This window comes from Echinops telfairi, unplaced genomic scaffold (assembly GCF_000313985.2).
Source record: "Echinops telfairi isolate 266 unplaced genomic scaffold, ASM31398v2 ScPeMD7_2;HRSCAF=8, whole genome shotgun sequence".
Taxonomy (NCBI): domain Eukaryota; kingdom Metazoa; phylum Chordata; class Mammalia; order Afrosoricida; family Tenrecidae; genus Echinops; species Echinops telfairi.
In genome coordinates this window covers 63,123,748-63,135,694 of record NW_022103898.1, presented here as the reverse complement: position 1 = coordinate 63,135,694, position 11,947 = coordinate 63,123,748, and the positions used below count along the sequence as shown (strand labels likewise).

Genomic DNA, 11,947 nt, shown 5'->3' with positions numbered 1-11,947 from the left:
TATAAAGAAAAAATATTTGTAAATGCATAAAATATTTCTGGAAGGATATCTTTCTCTGTCAGTCTCATCTTTTTCTCATACCCTATATTCTGCTGATACTAGATTATTGTGTTTCCCAAAGAACACTCTTTAGCCTCTCATTCTTTTCCATTCACTCCATTTCTATTGATCCTATAGGTCTTAATTCAAGTTTAATTTTCTTTGGAACTACTTTTTTTGACTTCAAAAGTGCCTTTGTTGTGCCTAATGCCTTCGTAACACATAATGCATTATTTTCTGTTACTTTATTGTGCATCTCCATTCCACAGTGAAGTTCTTGAGGGTCATTTCTATTTTACTTACTATTGTGTATATTTAGCATCTGATATAGCATTGTATACCATAGTGACTCCAAATACATGTAGAATAAATATGTGGAAATATTACTAAAAGTCTTTGAAAATGCTTATAAAATCTGCCTCACAAATTACTCACAAATAATGCTGTAACAAAAGCAAGATAGTAAATATATTACAATGTTATTTTGTAAAAGCCAAATATGTTAAATATATAAATATTAAGTCATAAAAGGGAAATATACTGCAATCCTAATTTTATGAAATAGTCAAGTATTTCAAGATTATTAGTGGTTACTTGGGCTGGGGCCACCACTTGTCTGTCGGTTTGTCATACTCTGCTGGCTTGCATTTTGCTGTGGTGCTGGAAGCTATGTCACCAGTATTTCAGATACCTGCAGGGTCACCCAGTGAACAGGTTTTAGCAGTGCTTCCAGACTAAGACCAGACGCTGAGGAGGGAATCGGCTGCCCATTTCTGAGGGATTCGCCCCTGGAACATTGTCAGGTATACAGAAAACTTTATGAATAGCAGGGGAACATTGTCAGCTATTTTGCTGGAAGTTGAGCCCCTCTGGACAGAAGGCACTGAAAATATGCCCGAGGACGAGCTGCTCCTCAAAGTAGAGTCAGCCATAATGACTTGGATGGAGTAAACATTTCAGGACTTTCATTTGCTGATGGGACATGACTCAAAATGAGAAGAAACAGCTGCGAAACAAAACAGTGCTGTCAAGTTCATTCTCACTCAGAGTGACCCTGTTAGACAAAATAGAACCACCCCAGTCAGTTGACAAGGCTGTAAATCTTTATGGGGCAGAAAGACTTTTTCTCCTACAGAGTAGTTGGTGATTTTGATAGGCTGAACTTGGGGTTAGCAACCCAACTTGAAAACCATTTGTCACCATCTATTAATAATCAAAATGTGGAATGTGTAAAGTATGACTACAGGAAAATTTAAAGTCATCCAAAATAAAACGGAATACCTACAGATCAATGTCCTAGGCATTAGTGAACTGAAATGGACTGATATTGGCCATTTTGAATCTGTCAATCATATGGCTACTTATGCTGGGGAGTGGCAAATCCAAGAGGAGTGGCATGGCATTCATTGTCAAAGGAATATTACAAGATCTGTCTTGAAGTGTAAAACTTTGATAAGGTAATGTCTATACTCATCCAAGAAAATCAAAGTAATAAACTATTTTTCAAATTTCTGCAATCACCACTAAATCTAATGATGAAGAAATTGAAGACTACTGCCTTCTTCCGTGTGAAATTTATCTAACATGAATTCAAGATGCATTGATAATTGGTGATTAGAAAACAAAAATTGGGAACAAACAGGAAGGGACAGTGGTGGGAAGGTATAGCCTTGGTGATAGAAACAGAGCTGGAGACCACATCATAGAATTTTGCAAGATCAATGACTTCTTCATTATAAATATCTTCAAAAACATAAATGATGACTATTCGCATGGACTTTGACAGACGGAATACCAGGAATCAAAGTAACTGCATCTGTAGGTAAGAACTCTGGAGAAGCTCAATATCAGCAGTCAGAATGAGGCCAAGGGCTGACTGTTGAACAGACCATCAATTGCTCCTATGTAAACTCAGGTTGAAGTTGAAGAAAATGAAAACAAGTCCACAAGAGCCGAATACAACCTTGAGTATATCTAGCATGAATTTTGAGAACATCTTAAGAACCGATTTGATTAGTTGATCACTGATAACAGAAGACCTGATGAGTTGTTGGGTAAATGAAGAGAGCAAAGGGTCATTAAAAAAAAGAAAGAAGATCAAAGTGGAAATCAAAAGAGACTCTGAAATTTGCTTCCAAATGTAGTTAAGCAAAGGGAAGAAATGATGCAGTCAAAGAGATGAACAGAAAATTTCAAAGGACAGCTGGAGACAAAGTAAAGTACTATAATAAAATGTGCAGTGATCTGGAATGAGAGCAAAATAGGAAGAGCATGCCCAGTATATCTCAAACTTAAGGAACAGAAGAAGAACATTAAAGACTTGAGTTGTAATATTGAAAGACTATCTTAAAAAAAAAAAAAGACTGTCTAAGCAAACTATTGAACAAAATTGGAAGCACCAAAGAAGATAAAACGAATACAGCGAGAGAAAAAAAAGGATACACTGAGTGACTATCAAAATGAACTAGTTGATATTCAACCATTTCAAGATGTAGCATATTAGCAAAAACCAATCATACTGAAGGAGGTTCAAGCTGTACTGACTAACACTCAAACTCACTGCCTTCGAGTCAGTGCTGACACAGCAACCCTGTAAGAACAGAGTGGAACTGCTGCTGTGGGTTTCTGAGACTGCAACTATTTGTGAGAGTAGAAAGACCCATCTTTCTCCATGGAGCTGCTGGTGGTTTTGAATGTTGGACCTTGTGATCACAGCCCAATGTGTAACACCTACACCACCAGGGCTCCTGGCTGTACTGAAGACATTAGCAAAACACAAGGCTCCAGGAATTTGGTGCACTACCAATTAAACTGTTTCAATAAGCTGATGAAGCACCGGAAGCACTTGTCTAACTAAGAAAGTTGGAAGACAACTGCCTGGCCAACTGCCTGGTAGAGATAGATATATTTGTACCCACTCTGAAGAAATGTGACCAAGAGAATGTGGGGGTTATCAATATTCTAAATATCCCATACAAGTAAAATTTTGGTGAAGCTCATTCAACAATGGTTGTAACAGTACATTGCCAGGGAGCTACCAGAAATTTAAGCCGGCTTCAGAGAGAATGTGGCACCGGGATATCATTGCTGACGTCAGGTGGATGTAGAGAATACCAGAAAGGTAGTTCCTTCCGTTTTATTGCCCCTGTAAAGGAATTTGTGTGGATCATAATAAATGGTGGCTAATACTAAGACTGGAATTTCCAGAACATTTAATTGTGCTTGTGTAGAACCTGTACATGGACCAAGAGGCAGTCATTTGAACAGAACAACAGAACAGAATGCATGGTTCAGGAATATTGTGCATCAGAATTGTATCCTTTTGCTACATTTATTCAATTTGTATGCTGAACAAATCATCTGAGAAGCTGGCTTCCGTGAAAACATGGCATTAGACTTGGTGGCAGTCTCACTAACCTTTGACGGGCAGATAACAGACCTTGCTTGCTAAAAAAGAGAAGGACTTGGAAGTACTAGCTGGTGATGATCAAGTACTATAACCTTCAGTATGGATTATACCTCCATGTAACCCAAACCAAACTCTGCCATCCACTCAGCACTGACTCATAGTGGCCCTATAGGACAGGGAGAACCAAATCGTCACTCTGTACAGGGGTAGAGAGCCTTGTCTTTCTCCTCAGAACACTGGTGGTGTATAAGCAGCTGAGCTTGCAACTCGCAGCCCAACGCATAACTGTTGCATCACTGGGGCTCCTTACCACTCAATGTGAGGAAAGCCAGAATCCTTACAACTGAGCCAACAGCCATGACAAACAGAAAAAAATTGAAATTGAATTGTCAAGGATCTTGCCTGAATCCACAATCAGTGCTCACGGAAGCAGCAGTCAAGAAATCAACATATTGCATTGTGCATATCTGATATGCATGCCTCACCCAAGCCATGATATTTTTTATTGCCCCTATGCTTGTGAAAGTTGGATATTAAATAAGGAAGACCAAATAAAAATATGTCTGAATTATGGTGCTGGCAAAGAATATTGAAGGTCCCATGAACTTCCAAAAAGACAAACAAATCTGTCTTGGGAGAAGTACAGCCAGGATGCTTCTTGGAAGTGAAGATGGTGAGACTTCATCTGAAGTACTTTGGACATTTTATTAGAAAAGATCAGCCCTTTGAAAAGGACATACTCAGTAAAATAGAAAGACCGTGAAAAAGAGGAAGACCGTCAACCAGATGAATTGGCATGGTGGTTGCAAGAATGGGCTCAAACATAACAATTGTGAGATAACACAAACTGAACAGTGTTTTATTCTGTTGCACATAGGGTTGTTTCGGGTTGGGAACAACTTGACACCTAACAACAACAGGGCTGAGAAAGAAGGGATATAAAGGAGGCATTGCTTAGGGTACTAGCTTTTGTTAAGGCTGATGGAGAGGTTTGGAAACAGCAAGTCATGGTATTTACAAGACCTTGTAGTATAATTGATGTCACTGAAATGTATTTTTTAAATTGAAATTGCACGTTTTTTGTTACACTTATTTTTACCACAGTAATAAAAGCAATTGATTTAGAGTATCGTCTGTGAAACTATCAAAAAATAAAGATTTGCAAAACAAATTAGGAGCAAATGTGAGTACTGCCACACTCCTTACCTTAGTGTGATTTTGTTTTTTATTGTTTTCTGTTGGGCTTCCTAGCTGTGAAGTGCAGGAGGAGTGGATGCATAATGAGAATAACTGATACAAGGGGGTATAGGGAATGCAGGGATGGGGGGTAGGCGATAGGGAGGGAAAGGGGATTTCAGAAGTAAGTAATGAAAGGAGAAGGGGGAGGGAGCACTAGAATTGATTATGAGTGCACAACTCATTTTAAAGGACATTTAACCTTGGTGTGTGGGGGGGTGGAATGCTCTAAGATAGATGTGGTGGCAATTGTACAATTCTTGATATGATTGAACTACTGAGTTATATGACATATAGATTATGTGCCAATAAAACAGTTGCAGGGCGGGGGGAAGTATTACCACAGTTTGCAGAAGGCTATGGATGACAGTGGAAGCCCAAAACTCATTTGCAGGGTCCACACATGGAGTAAGCCTCAGGTGAACATAGTCCAGCAAGGTGAATAGCCTTGTTACAGTCAGGGAACATTATAAAGTGGATTATGGCAGATGTAGTACGTTTGTAAAAGCTTATCATTTTCTCTCTTTACCCATTTTAAAGTTGCTTCAGTTCTAAATATTTTCTGCACTCTTCCAATGAGGCTTTTCTAGGTTTTCTCTAGTCATTGCTTTGTTTGTTTGCTTAGATTTTGTGTTTTGAATGATTTTCTGTATATGAAATCCAAAATAGGTCAATCTTTAGAAACAGTAACTGTATTAATAATTTCCTAGGGGCATGACAGGGGAAGATGGGGGAAATGGGCAGCTAACCACAATGAGTACAAGAAGAAAATGTTCTGAAATTAGTTGTAATGATTGTACAAATCTTAATGTGATTGAATTATTAAATTGTGTGATACGTGAAGTATTTACCAATAGAACTTTTTTTTAAAAGTATTGCCACCAAATTTTGGAAACCTTTATTAAACAAAAATATAAGAATCTGAAGCTGTATTTCTGCTCACATCCATCTAGGTCTATACCTTCCTGAATGTTTCCGTCTCTAACCCTTCTTTCAAAGAAACCTGCACACTTTGATTTATACCTCATCAGAACAGCAGTGTGGGCATCCTCGGAGGATTAAAACAATGTTCCTTTTTGTAGTTCTTTGAATTGGGGGAACAGAAAGAATTCTCAAAGGGCAGGAGCAGGGCTGCAGGGTAAATTGAGTGTAATGTTTTCTACAGAATTCTTATAGGACAGCCTTCATTGCCTTTGAAGAATGAGCTCTGGTATGATGGGGGGGAAATTCCTTTGTGTAAGTTTCTTAGCCTTTTCTCACCAATGCAGTTTTTCATTTTCTTAAGACACCTTGCTAATAAACCTGTGATCATCCTGTATCCTACAAGGAAATCTATCAAGATTAGTCCTTTGAGGTCCCCCAAAATGGTTGCAGTAATCTAAGCTGACCTTTATGTCTTGAATTGAACTGGCCCAGTACAGCCCTTCAGAAGCCACTGTTTAGATTGGACCTTCTTTTGAAGGCACCCTAATAAGACTAAGTCAAGTATATTTTTTGCAACCATGGGTTACATAAGTTTTGTTTGCAAAAGCTGAGTATACTGTTTTACAAACCTTTATTCCTATTATATAATAAAATTAATTCATAATTAATGAAGCCAGCACAGACTGTATTTCCCAGGTATAATTCATATTTTTTAGAAATTTAGATTTTATAAAATTGAGAAATTTATAAAACTAGACTCATGCATACTGTTTTTCTCTCCTAGTTTTTATATATAGATGGCAAAATAATTTTCTCTAATTATATTTTAGGATATGTCAGCATATGTGAAGAAAATCCAGTTTAAATTACATGAAAGTTATGGCAATCCCTTAAGAGGTAAAGTACACTTTTGTTGTAGTTGATTTTAATTCAGTAATACATAAATTTAAAAGGAAGCAATAGTAAATCAGTACCTTTTTTCCCCTCTCTCTTTCCAGTTGTTACTAAGCCTCCATATGAAATTACAGAAACAGGATGGGGTGAATTTGAAATAATCATCAAAATATTTTTCATTGACCCTAATGAAAGACCTGTGAGTAAAAGGTTATTCTTTACAAATATAAATGATTTTATTAATTGTGGAAATATAATCTACCATGTGAGTAATTAGTTATATGTTGATATTTTCATCTAGATGTATTTTATGTAAGCATGGCATTTCTTGATATGAGTTAAGATTTTCAGTTTTAAGTGAAATTCTTTTCAAAATTACTCTCTACCCCCTTTTAGTTTTGAAGAAATAAGATATAATCTGAATATTTATTGGAAAGATAACATGACAAGTTACATGATTCTTACAGCAAAAAAATTTTTTTAATTCATTAGGATCATTTGGATATTATGGATAAGCAAGTTGGGATCCATATCTATATCTATAGATATATAGGTAGATAGATTTATACAGCACCAAGGAATAGAACAGCTAATTAGTCCACAGTACAGAGTACAGTGGTACAGAGCTTTAAAAGCACTCACACAATTAGAAAACAAAAACATATAATGTGATAATTAAAGTATAAATGTTTGATATTAAAGGAAAAAGCTGACAAAATGAAAATGAATGAGGATAAATGTGAAAGGCCTAAGACTAGTTACACTGGTCACACAAAAATGGAATGAGGCATTGAGCTGTGATTTGATAGTTAAAAACAGCTTGATATTTTTAGTCAAAAGATTGAGTACTGAAAAAAGGATGAGGTATGGCTGTGAATACCTGAGTCAGTAAGTATTCCCTAGCATGTGACTTGACCTTGGCATCCTCATCTATAATATGAAGGTACTGCCAATGTCACAAAGTTGCTGAGTTATAAAAGCAAAATTGGGGGGGCGGTGGATTTTGACAATATCAATGACAATCTAATAAGTGATCAAATGATGCCTAAGCCAGTGGTTATAAATAAGAATTCATAAGGCAAAGTACAGGTGCTGCTACTAATGTCTGCTTGGAAAAGCAAATTGCCTACTTCTATGGCATTTATGAAAATGGAACCCTGGCGGTATTGTGGGTAGTAATGTGATGGCTGTTAAATGCAAAGTTAGTTCAAAATCACCAGTCCCTCCATGGGAGAAAGATGAGAAAGATAACGAGTTACAGTCTTGGAAATCTACAGGGGCAGTTCTATTATTACTTGTGGCGTCACTATGAGCTGGCACTGACTTGATGGCAGTGGATTTGGTTTGGGTTATTATTATTAATAAAAGTTCCCATTTCAGACAGCATATGATCTTGTGATAGGTAGGTTTATTGTGCAAACCTGGCCAATAGGAACCTGTGGGATTTAGTCAGGTTGCAGTTTTATTGGAGGGCAGCGAGATACATGGCTCGGCAAGGCCTCTTGCTCTCTTGTGATTGGACCAGCATACGGTTGCTTTAGCTAGTTCTCTGCCTCAACTTGTGAGCTACATTACCTGTGGAACAACCAACCCGTGGATCCTTCGCTAGAGCTTGAGGTTCCTTTAAGATCTGCTTCACCATGCTGCTGGTGTGTATATCGCTTGAGCTTGAGGCTGGTAGATCCTGTCATCTTGCATTGTTTGAGTTCATCACTTCATCCAGGCCTGCTTCACTAAGCTCCTGAGCTGCTGACTGTTGGTGATCCGTCCTGCTGTTTGCTGCCTGCATTGGCCGAGGGAAGACTTAGCTGGCTACTTCCTTGACCTTAGACCTGGCAGCCCCCATGAGTTGAAGGGCTTCAAGTATATTAACTGTTCCACAGAAGTGAGTTGAAATGAGAGCGCTCTGTACTGCTGTGTGGGTGCTTTTAAATCGTATAAACTGGGCTAATGATTCAAAAAATTAGTTCTTAACTGGGTACATAAAAAATACCTGTGATGCTTTTAAAAATTTTTAAATTCCTAGACAAACCTTGGAGAATCTAATTCAGTTGTTTATTATGGAGCCAGCCCCTCAGGTAGCTTTGATGCACAGATTTGGTACCAACTTGTAAAACAGACAAATGGAAATGGTGTCTGATTGCCCTGACTACACAGGTGGAAGAAGAGAATGGAACGCCTCAGCCCCAACCAGTTCATTGAGGCAGGGGTCAGCCATGTCTCCACTCACCAGCCTTTTTATCAGTTGTGATACAAGTCATCCTTCCCCACAGCACTCTTAATTTTTTTCTACAGGTTCAATATCTGTTACAATGGCTGCACAGAACTGACCAACATGACTTAATGGTTATAGGTTTTATTAGAGAAATTTAAGAGGTGTAATGCAGTGAATTATTGAATATAAGTCTGTCTGTAGGCATGGCCTCTGTATTTCCCACCAATCTTTTCCTAAGTGGTCTTGGTAAGAGAAAGTGGGGGAAGATACTAACTAATTGGCTTCAGTTGTGAGTGCCCATTAACAGGATTCATTGTGCTGGATATACAACATTTTTCCCTCTAGGCGAGCATCAAGCAACTCATTCTGAGTTAGTGCACCCAGTGGTATTGCCTGGGAAGATTCTCTTTAGTTACAGTGAATTTTTTTGTAAAACCAGTTGCGCTCAAACCTCATTTTTTGTGATGGGCAATTTAAGAGAACAGCGTGCGGCTGTGAAATTTTGTTTCCTGCTTGGGAAAAATGCCACAGAAACTGTTCTGATGTTTAACACAGCTTACAAGGACAGTGCTATGGGGCAAATTCAAGTGTACAAATGGTTTTCTCATTTCAAAAAAGGACAAACCTCGATCTGTATGCCTGTCAACTTCCCGAACAGATGAAAATGTCAACAAAATCCATGTACTTGTGCTCAAAGACTAAGGACGGACCATTGAAGACATGGGGAAGTTATCTGAATTATCTTGGAGCTCAGTTCAGCAAATTTTAATGGAAGATTTGGGAATGAGAAGGGTGGCTGCGAAATTTGTGCCTCGGATTCTGACTAACCAGGAAAAAGCATCTCCTGGAACCATGCTGTGCTTTGAAAGAACAGCTCCAAAGCCACTCAGACTTTTTCCCCCAAGGTCATTTACTGATGATGAGACATGGTGCTATTCTTACGATCTTGAAAGCAAACATCAATCAAGCCAGTGGAAGACGCCATGGTCACCTCACCCCCAAAAAACTTGTCAAGTGAAATCAAAATCAAGATGATGTTCATTTGTTTTTTGGTGTTTTGTTGTTGTTGTTATGTGAAGGGGATAGTGTGCATTTGGAGTTAGTTCCACCAGGTCAGACTGTTAATCAAGTTTTCTATTTAGAGGTTCTGAAAAGATTGCCTAACAATGTGGGACAAAAAAGGCCTGGTTTCTGGTAGACGGGACTGGCTTTGCCACCACGACAATGCATCTGCTCTTGCAGCCATCTCAGTATACCAGTTTTGGGTAAAAAGGGGCATGCCTTTCTTGCCCCACACACCTAACCTCACTCTGTGTGACATTTTTGTTTCTGCAAATGAAGAAGGACATGAAAGGACAGCGATTTGATGACATAGAAGAGGTGAAAAAAACAAGGGAGGTGCTATCAGCCATCCAAACAGATGAGTTTTAAAAATGTTTCCAAGAATGGAATTGCAGATTCGATAAATGTATTATGTGTAATGAAGAGTACTTTGCAGGTAATTAGGTTGTTTTGTAAAAAATTTAAATGCATAACTTAAAAAAGCAATTATGGTTTTTTAGGGAGTACCACCTCATAAAATGAGCCATCTCCGATGCAGGAGTGGGGAATCTCACTACCAACAAAAGAGAAATGGCAAGTGTCTTTTGGACCCTGAGATCTCTGAGCAGAGGACCTTATTGGTCTAGTGAGACAGTTTTGACATCAGAGGAGTGGTAGAGGAGCAGCAGCAGCGGAACCAGGAGCCAGATCATGAGATGGAACAAGTAAAGCTGGAGTGCCCTTGGGCAGGAGGTTGACGTGAGTGGAGTGTACCTGGGCAGTTAATGGAGGAGCTGAGTTTTGCTGACCTATAGAGCTGGAGCTGAAGCTGACTGACTTTGGGTTAAGGCTTATAGCAGAGTGGCATGCTGTGATAGTTTATTATGCCAACTAGGCCAATAGGAACATGTGGGATTAATCAGGTCACAGTTTGATTGGAGGGCAAAGAGATAAATGGCTGTGCAAGGCCCGCCCCCCTCTCTCTTGCTTTCTGGTGTTACTGAAGCATGCTGCTGCTTTAGTTAGTTCTTGGCCTCGACCTGTGTTTTACACTACCTGTGGGCCAAGCCAACCCATGGATTGTGTCACTAAGACTTGAGGCTCCTTCAAGACCTGCTTTGTCTCATTGCTACACTTCTTGAGCTTGAGGCTGGTGGATCCTGTCACCGTGCTTGGGTTCAAGATTCCATCAAGGCCTGCTTCACTGAGCTCCCTAAATACTGACTGCTGCTGATCCACACTGCTGTCTGCTTCCTTCACCTTGGACCTGGTAGCCCACATGAGTTGAAGGACTTCCAGTATATTAACTGTTCCATGAAAGTGAGTTGAACTGAGGCCTCTGTAATGCTGTGTGGACTAATTCACTGTTACAGTAAAGCATGGCAGAGTCTTGCCCAAGAGGCCAAGCATCAGAAAGTAGCCTTTTAGTGCTATCAATAAATGCCCACAGAGCACTCCACTCCATCATAAGCCTTAGCCAAAAAGCGCTCAGCACTAGATCTGTGGGTCTGCAAACCAGGCTCCCTCACTGAAATGCCTGGAGGTGCCCCACTCTGCAAGTGAGTCTCCTGATTCAAGGCACTCCGCTTTATTCGCTCCTTGGACCTGAATTCTCATTCTCTGGCTCTTGGCTCTGCTGCTACTTGTGTTCCGATATCACAGCTTTAAATTAACTGGTTTCATTTCCTTTGGAAATTACCCTCCCCGCACCCAGTGTTGGATTTCTCAAAATAAATTAGTGTCCATTAGCTCCCAGTGGTGACATATGGTCCATTTTTTTCCATTTGTTTTTCATTTTGCTTGATGAAACATTTCAGAAATGTTGTCTCTGAAATAGACTTTCTGAATCATTGCCTATCTGAAAAATGTCCTTATGTTCATAGTAATGAATTGTTGGGTGTAAAATTCTAAGTTCCAGAGGGGACTGTGCTGCCTATATTGTGTGGCGGGAGAGGAAGGGATGACAAACCGGTCCTGCAGTCTTCTTGATGTTGACGTGGGCCAGCTCTCAGCGGAGTGGATGTCTAACTCTGGTGCTGTTGTGTTCCCTATGTTTTCAGGTTGAAGCTTTCTCTGTTCTGACTAATCCATCAGTGTCACTTGCTCTGTTTTGTCTGGTCCAGAAATTCTGTCAGATTGCTCTAACCATGAAATACGGGCCATGTTCTCTTTAATTCTCAGATTGTCTA

The 11,947-nt window shown here is 39.3% G+C and overlaps 1 protein-coding gene across 2 annotated transcripts in view; it reads left to right on the top strand.

Moving 5' to 3' along the window:
• The window catches only part of YEATS4 (YEATS domain containing 4), a 27,936-nt gene that overhangs the window by 6,590 nt on the left and 9,399 nt on the right, over positions 1-11,947 (top strand). For both annotated transcript variants that reach the window (XM_004700460.2, XM_045291025.1), the window contains 2 exons: positions 6,439-6,505; positions 6,607-6,701. In XM_004700460.2, the coding sequence (XP_004700517.1) occupies positions 6,439-6,505; positions 6,607-6,701 (162 nt within the window). The remainder of the gene's footprint in view (positions 1-6,438; positions 6,506-6,606; positions 6,702-11,947) is intronic.